We start from the raw sequence: 13,192 nt of genomic DNA, 5'->3' as shown, positions 1-13,192 counted from the left end.
AAATCCTGCTGCGGCATTTAAAAAAATGGGGACAACTTATCTGCATTACGGTATTTGCATATTAAGTTGGCAATCTGTTTACATTGTCAAGTAGCGAATCCTTGAATATGTGTTTGTAAAACATCTGTAGGCCCCCCGTGTGTGACACCGTGTCAACCGTCTGTTCGTTTATCCCACTGAGACTGTCATCTCAGGGCCCAGACAGGTGAGAGGCCGTCCAGGTCGACCACCTATGAGAGCGTTTCAGTTTGAGTAGACAGGGCAAAGAATGTTTGTTCTGCCTCCTGCTGCTCTTTAATGCTGCCGGTTTCGTGCAGACAGAGGGATGTCCCGGAAGCCGGAGGACCTCTATGTGCGGCGTCATACGGCGCGGATGAGGCTGTCCAAGTACGCGGCCTATAACACATACCACCACTGTGAGCAGTGCCACCAGTACCTGGGCTTCCACCCCCGCTACCAGGTAGGAGCTGAGGCCCATGGCTCTGGGAGCGCTTCAGGTAGCTCCCTGCCACGTGCTTCACCTTGGCTGACGCCGTTGCTTTCACGATCGCTTCAAGTTTTCATTTGGAGTTGGAGATGGAAACTTCTGGAAGCCCTTGCTTCCTGGTCTGCTTGCATCCTCAGTTTCCTTCAATAATCTGTGAAATTGTTGCTGATGCTACAGAACACTGATTCTCCTGATGTTACACATTTGTTAGTGGCAAAGTTAACTGACTGTAGATGTCTTACTTTTCTTTAGGTCCTAGCAAGTTCAAAAGTTAGCTCAGTGTGGCAGACACGTACTGAGGGCTTCCTATGTACCAGACACAGACAGAGATGAATAAGCTTTGTCCACATATTCAAGACTGCACTTACAGAGCACCCGCTACATGCCAGGCAGTGTGCTAGGCGCTTCTTAAGTCTCGGTACTTCCCAACCTTATTTCGTGATAGAAGACAACATTTGCCTGGATGCTGTAAATGGATAAGCTACTGACCCAGGGCTCTGGCTGGTCACCTGAAGGTGTCTGGTTCAAGCCACAAAGTACACTGGTTAGGAAACCTGACCTGTCTAGTTTCTTATTTAATTCTCATGAAAACCCCACGAGGCAGCAGCAATCTCCCCATTTTATAAGTGAAGATCTGTCGTGGGTGGGAAGCAGAGGAGAAGAGTTTGAAGAATCAGTGGGAATTTGCCAGGGGACCAAGGCAGATAGAAGGACAGGGAACAGCATGTGCAATAGAGGGGGGACATGGGGTCTCTGGGGGAATTAGAATTAGATTTGAGTCAGCTACTGCTGGAGCATAAAGTGCAAGGGGTGGGTAGTCCCAGGAGAGGAAGCTGGAAAGGTGAGACAGAGAGCAGGCCACAAAAGGCCTCTATGCCGTGGGGACGAAGGTGGACTTTTTCAGCAAGAACGCTTAGGGGGAGGTGCAGACAAGGGGGAGGTCACCGCGGAGAGCGTGGGCGCAGAAGCAGGGCGGCGGGAGGCTGGCGTCCAGGGCTCTTGAGAAGAAGTGACTAGAGGTGAGGCTAGACAGGGATGAGAGTGAGCCCCTGACCTCTGAATGTCAGTTTTCATGTCAGTAAAATGGGGATGATGACAGTACCTACTTCACAGGATTGTTAATTACAGTGCAAAGAGGGTAAAAGGGGGCCTGGACATAGTAAGTATGATAGAAGTATACAGGTATATACTACTATTGTTATAATTGTTTTAATGTTATTACACATAATGCTTATGATGAAAAAATACATTTATTACAATTAAAAATGAGATCTATAGTGTGACTGCTTTAGTTGGTAACTCAGCATGCCTCTGGGTCAAATCCAGAGTCCAGAAGGGGTTGGCGCCTGAATGGAGTCACTGGGTGAAGCATGATCGGAGTTAAAGATGGGAACAGATTCTAGCTGAGTGGGTATGGTCTCCAGTAGCAAGACCTGAGTGGCTATACTTGGTATTGGTGGGTTTCTCATGCTGTGAAACCTGTGGGTTTCTCATGCTGTGGGGCAGAGATGGCAGTGACCTCTGTGTAGTCATGGCCATGATGGGCCTGGGTTCTTCTGGGGGGCAACGATGGACTCTGATGACAAGCTCTGTCCTTTCCCTCGCACCTCAGCTCTATGAGTCCACCCTGCACGCCTTTGCCTTCTCTTACTCCATGCTAGGAGAGGAGATCCAACTCCATTTCATCATCCCCAAGTCCAAGGAGCACCACTTCGTCTTCAGCCAACCTGGAGGCCAGCTGGAGAGCATGCGACTGCCCCTCGTCACAGACAAGGTACTGGCTTTGCGTCCCAGTGGGTCAAATCAACGTGGCTGCACACGACCACTGAACTGGAGACCTAGAGACTGTCGTTGCCCGATGAGTCAAGGGCATGTGGGGCAGGGTGGAGAGACCGACAGGCTGATTGAACCTGGAGGAGCCTGGGGAGCATGTGGGCTTGGGGTCCCTCAGTCACGTGTGAGCCTTGCTCTACCGTTTACTAGTTGTGTTATGGGAACTTGTCCCCCAGTATCTCTGACCCTCATCTTCTCATCTGTAAACTTGGTCAATAATAACTCTTGCCAAAGTTTGTTGTGAGGATTATTTGGAATAACTGATGTAAGGCACCAGCACAGTGCCTGAAAGATAAGGAGGGCTGAGTAGGTGTTCGTCCCTTCCACTGTCGTGTCTTTCATGCTCTGTTACGGGTCCTTTAAGCAGGCCTAGGTGGTAGAGTAGCATCATGACTCCCTCAGGGCCGGTCACCCAACTTCAACAGTCACAAACTCACGGCCAGTCTTGTCTGTCCTCTTCTCTTCGCATTCCTGTTTTATTTGGAAGTGAATCCCAGACATTGTATCATTCTGCTCATCAAGATTGAAGAGTTTATCTCTAACGGATAAATTTCTGCTCTTCTGAAGAGAGTCTTCTTAATAATCCGTCGTCTCTGTGACCGCCATTCTCACAGAGATGCTCCTCCTGCAGTGATGGAGGATTTGTCTGTTGCTCCACTCCTTTTCCAGCCAGTTCCAATCGGGACTGGTACTGAGCACCAGCTGCTTGCACAGCTTTGTAGCAGGTCCTTTGAGGAATTCAGAGGGAATGGCAGACCTAGCTTGGCCAGAGGAACTTACTGTTGAGACAAGAGTAGAAGAAAACATAGTTATTTATATAAAAGATTCACAGCCTGAGCGTATAAATAGCTAGGCTATGTGGGTAAGTGATTGGGAGATGAAGTCATTCGAGAACAACGTGTACTCAGAGCACTCAGAGGGACTGCTCCACGTCGTCCGTCCACCTCCAGCAGGCTAGCCCAGGCTCGTTCCTGGGAGGGTTCTGAGGGAGGGTGGAATGTATCAGGCCTCTTGAGGCCCAACTCAGAACTGGCACACGGTCATTTTTGACAAGGCTAAGCCGGACTCAAGGAGTGTGGAAATAGACTCCATCTTTTGATGGAAGATGCTGCAAGGTCACATTTCAAAGGGGGGAGAGTCGTTGTGACCACAGTTACAAACGCTTTCCCTCATTATGTCTATACTTTCCAGAGTCATGAATATATAAAAAGTCCAACATTCACTCCAACAACTGGCCGTCACGAACACGGACTCTTTAACCTGTACCACGCAATGGATGGGGCCAGCCATTTGCATGTGCTGGTTGTCAAGGAGTATGAAATGGCTATTTATAAGAAATACTGGCCCAACCACATCATGCTGGTGCTCCCAAGTATCTTCAACAGCGCTGGAGTCGGTAGGCATTTTTAACTTGGCTTACTCAGTAAAATCTCTGAATAGAGACTTGAGAGAATGTTCTGGAAATGGAAGCGTTAAACATTTTTAATCAAGCTTTTTGACTTTTAAAGCTATTTTGATTTCTTTGAATATTCTTTTTCTTCGATGTTTGGTTATTGATTCATATTCTCAATTGTTAGAAAAGCGAGAATAAGCAGGCAAATATGTGTGCAAATTGGAGAGCAGTGTTTTCCTCCCTAGAATTTCCTCTCCCCAGTCAACAGCCGGTAGTGGATGAGAGAGGCAGCATAGGACCATGGGGCTGGTCTTGGGGTGGAAGCTTGATGGACGGTTTGAATCCTAACTGGGGTTTTGTCCTGTGTGGATGTCTGTGAGGGACAGACCTGAGTCAGGGGTGGTTTTGCCCATTCCAGGCGCCGCCCATTTCCTGATCAAGGAGCTCTCCTACCACAACCTGGAGCTCGAGCGAAACCGGCAGGAGGAGCTCGGCATCAAGCCGCAGGACATCTGGCCTTTCATCGTGATTTCTGATGACTCCTGCGTGATGTGGAACGTGGTGGACGTCGACGGTGGCGGCGAGAGAAGCAGGTGAGCTGCCTGCCTGCTGCCGACCAGAAGGACACACAAGCACATCTCTTTTCAGTGGGGGGTTCTCGTCCACCCTCTGAGGACCACGGAGGGTGCTGCACGTTAGAAGGCGTGGCTTGTGGCTGACAGAGGCCTTCATGTGCAGACTCACATTCCAAGCTTTACTTTGAGTTTTAAATTTTTTAAAGAATTTATTGAAGTGAAATATATCTGGAAAATCACACAATATCTATTCAGTGTAAAATATATACAGAAAGGAAAGTATGATACATATACAGAAATTTTCACAAACTGACCACATCCATGTAACCAACCCCCGTCTGAAGAAACGGAACGTGACCGGTGCCCCAGAAGCCCCCTCCTGTCACCTCCCAGTGCCTCCCCCCTCCCTAACCTAACTCTTAACAGCTAGCTGTGTTTGCATTTGCTGTGTGACAGTAGGGAATGTCACATCTGAATGTTTCAACTTAGGGCTGCCTGATGGCTTCTGATTATTTTTGGCTTGTTTTTTTGAGAGGCAACATTAGGCTAGCTCACCTCTTTTGTGTTAGTGACATCCTGATGTGACAATTACCATTAATCACTGTTCTAGAAAAAAGTGTTTTCTGTATGACAGAGCTATACAGAGCTTATGAGAACAGGGATCTGCTTTGCTTTGAGTATTCTTGCTGCTACTTTCCCGAGGGCAGGAGCTTGGCTGGCAGCTGAGATGGGAGAGAACTGAACTTTTCAAGCTGCCTTTCTGAATTTCATTCTAAAGCAGGAGTTAAAGTTCTGGAATGTCAGAGTGGCCAAGGCCTTAGAGAGTTTGGTTTAAGCCCCTCAGTTGGGGAAAAGAAAGGTGAGGTCCAGAAAAGTTGAGCAACTTGCCTGAACAATCGTGCACAGAACTCTCATCGGCCGACTCCCAGCCCTGGAGTCGCTCCCTTCAGCCCGCCCTCCCTGGTCATCAGGTGTCCCTCAGTGTCTTCACAGACCTCAGACGCTGTCAGTGTGGGGTGGGAGGTGTTGACGTGCTCCCTCCTTCCTTCCCTCCTCTGTCACTTGGAATTCACAGTAGTAGAAAGGCTCATTTCCCCACCACTTTACCTTCAGATCTGTGAACTGTAAATGCAAGGTGCTTTGGCACAGCGGAAGGAAGGCGGGTTTTGGAAGGAGACAGCACTGTTCAAATCCAGGCTCTACTGAGTGACAGACACTGGGCAAGTCATTCGGAGCCACTTTTTCCTCGTCTGCAAAATTAGGGTGATAATACCCATGTCTTAGGATTGCTCCGAGGATAAATGACAGTAAATTTGAGGTGCTTAGCACGTGTCTGGGTTGTGATGGATGCCGTCTGCACCAGCCCCACCCAGCACGTAAGGTTCAGTTGGAAAGCCAGCATCCAGGGGGCCTGGCTGTTGTTTGCATGTCAGCTTAGGATGTCCATCTCCCTCCTTCAAGCAGGGAATTTTCCTGGTCAGAAAGAAACGTCTCTTTGAAGCACATTATGCAGCACATCGAGGCGTCCCCCAACATCACGCACTACGCCCTGATCGGCATGCGGAAGTGGTCCAGCAGGACCGGGTGCCGGGAGGTGCGTGAGCCCTTCTCCCGCTGCCACGTGCACGACTTCATCATCCTGAACGTGGACCTGACCCAGAACGTGCAGTATAACCAGAACCGGTGAGCTCCCGCCCCACCGCAGCGTCAGCACAGCCCCCGTCCCAGAGCCCTCCGAGAGGGGCAGCCTTAGGCCAGGAGGACGGTTGCTCCTCCTCTGCCCTGCAAACCAGAGGCTTCCCGCCCATGGCATTGGCCTGGCCCCTGCTGTCAGCCCTTACGTTTTTGGGTAGTTTTGTTGTATAGTATTTTGGAGGGGAGATTTGCGTAAGATCATTCAACTTCCTTCATTAATTCACATGATACTTTCTTTAGTGACTTACCCTGTGCTATGTGTTTATGTACTTCTCTTGCTTTTTTGGCTCCCTCTCCAAACACATCACTTTTTAGGAGCTTTAGCACTTAAGAAAACTATAATTTCCATATGTCGCTCTCAATGGTTCTAACCGCAGAAGTGCTCACATCTCAAGAATAACCCAATAACTAGTGTTTACTGAGCATCTCTGTGTGCCAGGCAGTGGACACACTGCCCGAGGTGGTCCACATAGGAGTATTGATTTTTGAGCCGGACAGACCTGCTGAGAATCTGGGTTCTGCCACTTTTCAGCTTTGTGGTTTAAACAGGTGACTTGCCATCTCTGAACCTTGCTTTCCTCAGCTATAAAAGGTGGCTGATGTTTTTAGCCTGGGAGATTCGCCATTTTCTTTTTAACAAATAGATGAAGTGGTGTTTATCAAGCCCCTCACACGGTGCTTGGAAGGTAGCATATGGTCAAGAAACGGCAATCCTCCTGTAGTTTAAGCCCCGGTGCATCCTGCCTTTCCTGGTGCAGACACATCACGATTTGTCCTGTTTTCCTTGTTCGTTCTGGCTTCTATGCCTCCCTGGAGGAAGGTCATTAAGGCAGGAACCAGCCTCTTCTGCCTCCCTGGCCCCAGTGCAGGTGTGCGTGCTCCCTTATCTGGTGGGCTGTGAGCTGCCTCCAGTGCCATCTGCCTCTCCTCTGCTTCTGAGCAGGTTCACGTGTGACGACGTGGACTTCAACCTGCGGGTGCACAGCGCCGGCCTCCTGCTGTGCCGGTTCAACCGCTTCAGCGTGATGAAGAAGCAGATCGCGGTGGGCGGGCACAGGTCCTTCCACATCACGTCCAAGGTGAGTGTGGCTATGTGCTGGGCAAGCTGCGTGCCCGCTGGGTCTGCCACCAGCAATGCCGTGGTGTGAAAACTGAAAGTGGGAGCTGGTGGGAGGCTACAGGGTCGCCTTTGAGTCAGTAGGGTGGGCTCCACCGCTGGGGAGTGTCAGTCAAGGTTTCCAATTGCGTCTGCTCAGCTCACAGCCACCACCAAACCTCCTGTGTGCTCCGGCGCTGCCCACCACGCTCTCCTTGATGGCCCCGGTGCACGTCTCCGTCACAGCACTCGGTGCTCTCTCGTCTGGCTCCTCAGCTGGACAGAGCTCCTGGGGGCAGGTATGGTGCCACCAGGACAGTGGCTGTCTGGATGGCACTGATGCGCTAGCTTGATAGCTGTGCTGTCTGTCCACGAGCCAGGCTCTGGGTAGGGAGATGAAGGATCTGATTGTGTGGGCACTGGCTGGGCAGGCCTGCAGAATTTCAGATGCGAGTCCCAGCAAGCCCTCAGGGTTCTGCCCTCCAGGAGCCATGAGGGCCGGCCTATCCCTGCCTGAAGGTCTCCGATCCCTGGGCCAGAGCCTGGTCTTACTTTCCACCTCCTGTGGACCCTGACTCTTGTGCTGATGATGTCAGCCAGTTCTAATGGCAGCTGCATCTTCCAGCCTCTGTCCCTCCTGGTGTCCCCTAACTCCTTAGGTGGTTGCCATCCCTGAGCTGGGTCACGTCTGATCTCAGACCCAGTTGCACCCACTCCAGCCCTTTCCCATCAGCAGGGAGTGCAGCTTCCCTGGGAGGGAAAGTCCATCCTCATTTCTCCTGCAGAGTAGCAGGACGCTTCAGGAAAAGCTCTGTACTTCCAGAGGAACCTGGGAATCATTTAGTTAGGTCCCCCCAACCCCACACTGAGATTTCTCTCTGAAATTGTGTTAGATTTATGGTTTAATTTGAGAAGAATTGCTGTACTTTACCGTATTTTTTTTTTACTGTGCTTTTCTTTACTGTATTAAATCTTTCTACCAAAGAGCTTGATGTGCTTTTAAAACTAATTTTTCTTTTATTTCCCTCTGCATCATTTTTTAACTCTTTGGTATTTTATCTTTATTCCTATTTTGAACATAATCTTATTTTTCCATTAGGTTTAAAGCATCTTGACTATATATAAGAAAGCTGGTAATGTTTTATAGTCTTTCACTTGAATGAAATAACTGTTTTCATTTATTGATTCCTGTAACATTTACCGCACACGCAGCCCCTTCACTCAGGAGTATGTGGCCTAGCCGCTGAGACAGATGTTAAACAAATAAGTAGTGAAGTGCCATTGTGATGAGCACCGAAGGATGACGTGTGTGTCACAGGGGGACCCAGCCTTGCTGGGGGTGGAGGCAGGAGTCTGTGTGAGTGTCCCTGAGGAAGTGACATCAAAGCGGAGCCCTGGAGGATGAGAAAGAGCCATCTCTGCAGGCATAGGGAAGAATCGGGTGAAGGTGCTGAGGGGTGGGAGCAAGGACCTTGGCATGGAAGAAGCACCAAGGGGCGGGGTGCGGGCGAGGGGCAGAGATGAGCTGGAGAAGGAGCAGGGCCTTATCTGCCATGGGAAGGTTCTGGACTTTTCTCGAGGAGTAATGAGAAGCCGTTGAAGGTGTCCAGCAGAGGATTTTATTAGCTTTATTTGTGTCAGCAGTCTCTCTGGCTACAGCAGCCAAGGAGTAAGAGACTGTGGGCTCGGGTGGCCGGGCGGTTGAGAGGAAGGGCAGTGGGTGTCAGCAGGGTACAGATAGGATCTGGGGGTCGGGGAAGGCTGACCGTTCCTAGAGGTCTGCACTCCTGGATTTGGGGAAGAGTTCCCAAGGTCTGTTGGCTCTCTTGTTTTTTCCTAGACCAGACAGCCAATTCTCTGCATGGAATGGTCAGTGTCTGCAATTCTTACTGATCACATTGATCAGTTTTCACACATTGCGCTTTGGTAAAACCTAATTTTCTTAAGAAAGAGTTTTATTGTCTCAAGTCCCATCATCTCAGCTCACATCCGCTCATTTATGTGTTCTCAGCTCACAGCACTGCCCTGCCACAAGGCACTCCCCCTGGGTTCCCACAGCCCGGAAGCCTTGAGACGGGCGTCCCCGCTCAGTGGCTGAGTGGCTGATGCCGTCCCTCCTCATGCAGGTGTCTGACAGCCCCGTGGCCATCGTGCCAGCCCAGTACATCTGCGCCCCCGACAGCAAGCACACGTTCCTCGCGGCCCCCGCACAGTTGCTGCTCGAGAAGTTCCTCCAACATCACAGCCATCGCTTCTTCCCGCTCTCCCTGAAGAACCACGGCCACCCTGTGCTGTCGGTCGACTGCTACCTTAACCTGGGGTCTCAGGTAATTGCAGAGGGGCGCTGTCCAACCCATACATCAGGGGAATTCCTAAAATAGATAGGCTGGAATCAGGGACTTAGAATTGTCAGTACTCACCTACTTCATCTCAGGTGTTTAGCCCACTTTACAGCTGATGAAATAAAGGCTGAGAGGGTTCCTGTGGTTTGCCCCAATATAATAAGTTAGGAATCAAACCCAATTCTGATGCCAAAATGTTTCCGATTCTCAAATGAATTAATGAATAGACGAATTGGGATACATCTCTTGGAATTGATTTTTAGGATATAGATTTGGAAATAACATTAAATATTGTTTCTGGCTCCCAAAACCTCGATCTTGTAAGTATTTGTCAGATGCAAAGCCCCAGCATAATGTTGTTGAGTATTGCATGGAAAATGATGTTTTCTCTTGGATTCCTTCCTTTTCAGATTTCTGTGTGTTATGTGAGCTCCAGGCCCCACTCTTTAAACATCAGCTGCTCGGACTTCCTGTTCAGTGGACTCCTGCTGTACCTCTGTGACTCTTTTGTGGGAGCCAGCTTTTTGAAAAAGTTTCATTTTCTGAAAGGTAACATCCCATACTCTTACCTTGGGCCTTGACTTGACTTGACTGCCTGTCATCACCTGGCCCCTTGGAGGAGGTGACTTCTGGTCCTCGTCCTTATGTGCCAATGGGTAAACTGAGGCTGAGAGGGACTATGACTGCCCCAACCATCAGGGAAGTCTGAGAAGGCTGGGACGGGACCCCAGGACGGCTCTCTCCCCATGGCTATCTGGGTAGAGATGAGACACGTCCCCTTTCTTTTAGGTGAATAGCAGATATTACCAACTTTTGTGTTTCTTTTCAGTCCAAATTCTTAACATGAGCACACAGACGCCCCAGGATGTTTCCTCCTGCTTGTCCTGGGGTGCTGCCTGCTGCTTTACTTTTACTCTAATCTTTCTCCTGTCACTGTTTTCATGCTAGAGTGGTGCAGAGTGACAAACATTCATTGTATATGACTTAAAAAAATTATTTCCAATCAGGCTGGGATCCCTAACCAGTCTTCACTTTTCTCTGATTGGTCTTTGCTCTGGCCGTCCTCCCTAGCAGGTGTCTAGTGGGCAGCCACTCTCTGGAAGGCTGGAAGGCCTTGGGAAGTAGGAGGAGGTCTCCACACAGTCTCTGCCCTGGGGAAACGTTTCATGTCGTGGGAGGGACGACATGTAGGTAGGAAGGTAGGTTGATAGACAGACCAATAGAAGGAATGAATGAACAAGCAGAATGATGTAGCGATGTCCACTAGGAATCGAGAGGAGGGAGAAGTCACGTGCCTGGGCATCTGGGGAGAGGTGGGAGCTGCATCGGGCCTGGATGGGTGGGCAGCTCGGATGGGAGAAGGTGGGCGCAGGCGTGCGGTTGGCTCAGGCAGGACGGTTCGCAGCAAGGCTGGAGCTCTGAATGCTTCACTTGCCGTCTGACCGGTCTGTCTCCCTCCAGTTCTCCTCCTCTGCGCACTTCTTTGGCAACCTTTCTCCTGCCTCCATGTGGTCTCGCCTGCCAGACTTGCCCAATAGCATTTGCACTCTGTCTTGCTGAGGTTATGAGGCCTTCCGAGGGAAACGAGGTCCCTGGACATCTGGTCTTCCCTTCCACGCAGCGTCGTATTTCATTATCTGCAAGTAGAATCCAGGCGGTAACTTTCCTTTGGATAAATTCGCCTGTTTTCTTCACACGCCTCTGCCATTGTCCACGCAGGTGCCACCTTGTGTGTGATCTGTCAGGACCGGAACTCACTCCGCCAGACGGTCGTCCGCCTCGAGCTGGAAGATGAGTGGCAGTTCCGACTGCGCGACGAGTTCCAGACCGCCAATGCAAAGGAAGACCGACCGCTCTTCTTTCTGACCGGACGACACATCTGAGAGACACCAGCAGATTCTCCAGAAGAGTGGAGTGCTCAGAACCTCATGCTATTGAGGCTAAAAGAATTCCTGGAACCACAGGGTGTTTGAACTGGAGCGGGCCCCAGAGACTGTCTGCTGTGCACCCTCCTCATGGTACGTGGCAGGGAGCCGAGGCCCAGCGATGGATGGAGATTTATTGAGAGTGAAGAGGATGAGTGGCTGGCGAACAGGACCATAAACCCAAGCCTCCTGGGTTCTGGGCCAGGCCGTGTTGCCCTGGGCTATGTCAAAGTCCATTTTGTGAAGACAAAGGTTTGCCCACCGTCATGTCATCCATATGCTTCTGTGGACAAACTTGACTTTTCTTTTAGTTCTTAAGGATCACTCTTGGATTATCTCGTAGAGGCGCCAGTATTTCAGGCGACAGATATGATGTTAGCTGTGTAGGTTTCCCTGTCACCTACTACAAAGCAATATTCCAGAAGAACATTGTAACCGTAAAGGCTGGGGACAAGAAAAAGCTGCGTGGGTCACTTGATAAGAATTATGAGTTGTTTACAAGTTGCCCTTTTAGAAGCTAGCCCAAAGGCGTCCACTGTAATAAAGGAAAGCAAATTGTTTTCCCTCCAAGCAAATATAATTCTCTTAAAACGGTATAGGGCAATTCCCTCCCTCTTGGAAAGGGCGAAAGTGGAAAGAAACTTTCTTTAAAACTAAAGAGGTTTCAGGAAGGAAATTAGGGTTACAGAGGTTGATGTTAAGAAACAGCATTTGCCTTACAAAGGAAAGAGGAGCAAATTGGTTACTTGAAACCAGCAATGAAAACAACCAAAGTGATATGTAAACGAGTTAATAAGAACTAGACTTCCGACTATAATTTATTGAAGCTCAGTTTTCAGTTCCTTAAATAGTTTGTTTTCTCTTATGAGTGACCGGTCCCTGGCCAGAGAGGAAGGGGACCGATGAGAGAAGAAGGCAGGGGTGTTCCATGATGCCCACACGTTCGCTTGCCTGCTGGAACATTTTTTTAAACCAGCATGTTAGAGTGCCACCTACAGGCCGAATGTTGGGCCCGGTGCTGTCACAGTTACCACCTCGCTTAATCCTTCCAACAGCCTGTGTGGTGGAATGATTCTCCCACTTGAAAGATGAGAAGGTTGAGATGCAGAGGGCACCTCCCCAGGCGGGAAAGCAGTAGAAGCACAAGTCAGACTCCTGGGTTCTGGACTCCAGAGTCTGTCTCCCCCTGCCCCACATTGCTTTTGGAGTGGCCCGTAACCCAAGGAAAAGTTTACTGGTACTCAAAACTTGATCATCAGAGAGCATTCTTAGACATCCATCGCAGACATTTATAAGCACTCTAGTGGATAACAATCCAAGAAGAAATTATTTTAAAAGATGATGCCAAAGAGTTGATGTCAATGTTTTCTTCCCTAAGAAAAAAAATCCGTGAGTATAAAAGATTAGATCAATGTTCATAAAATGATTCCTTTGTATATGCCATTATTCCTATTTTGGAATAAAAACTTATTTTCTTTAGTTATTTCTGTCTTTTGTAAATAGTGGCTTCTGTGCTATTCTTCCCATTTTATTAGTTAATTTAAACTTGAAAAAACAAATATTCTTGTTTGTTCCAGCCTTATAAATAAAACTTATAATGCATTTATTGTCTCTTTGGTGGGAATGAATTGCATTGTTTTGAGAGGAAGTGGTGTGGCCAGGGGTCTCCAGGGGCTGCCTGCTTAAAATCTCATGGCACCACAGAAAAGACGGTTCTGGAAAGGAAATAGGAATAAATCCATAAGAGCAGGGGTGTATTAACACGTGGCGGAATCCCTGAAAGAGAAAAGGCAAACCGAATTGGGAATGGAGAACACAGTGGTTCAGAGCGTGCAGAGAAGACTGC

The 13,192-nt window shown here is 49.2% G+C and overlaps 1 protein-coding gene across 3 annotated transcripts in view; it reads left to right on the top strand.

The window, feature by feature from the left end:
• GREB1 (growth regulating estrogen receptor binding 1) overlaps positions 1-12,829 on the top strand; it is a 144,538-nt gene extending 131,709 nt beyond the window's left edge. For 2 of the 3 annotated variants that reach the window (XM_046660289.1, XM_046660290.1), the window contains exons 25-33: positions 318-460; positions 2,100-2,261; positions 3,512-3,716; positions 4,132-4,306; positions 5,750-5,971; positions 6,927-7,062; positions 9,206-9,406; positions 9,832-9,970; positions 11,141-12,829. In XM_046660289.1, coding sequence (XP_046516245.1) covers positions 318-460; positions 2,100-2,261; positions 3,512-3,716; positions 4,132-4,306; positions 5,750-5,971; positions 6,927-7,062; positions 9,206-9,406; positions 9,832-9,970; positions 11,141-11,304 — 1,547 coding nt within the window. In that variant the 3' untranslated portion in view covers positions 11,305-12,829. The remainder of the gene's footprint in view (positions 1-317; positions 461-2,099; positions 2,262-3,511; positions 3,717-4,131; positions 4,307-5,749; positions 5,972-6,926; positions 7,063-9,205; positions 9,407-9,831; positions 9,971-11,140) is intronic. The other variant, XM_046660291.1, reaches the window with a different exon arrangement.
• Positions 12,830-13,192: the final 363 nt, after the last annotated feature.

Source organism: Equus quagga, chromosome 5, assembly GCF_021613505.1.
Source record: "Equus quagga isolate Etosha38 chromosome 5, UCLA_HA_Equagga_1.0, whole genome shotgun sequence".
NCBI lineage: Eukaryota > Metazoa > Chordata > Mammalia > Perissodactyla > Equidae > Equus > Equus quagga.
Note: the sequence above shows the minus strand (reverse complement) of the source record. Positions and strands in the feature narration are given on the sequence as shown.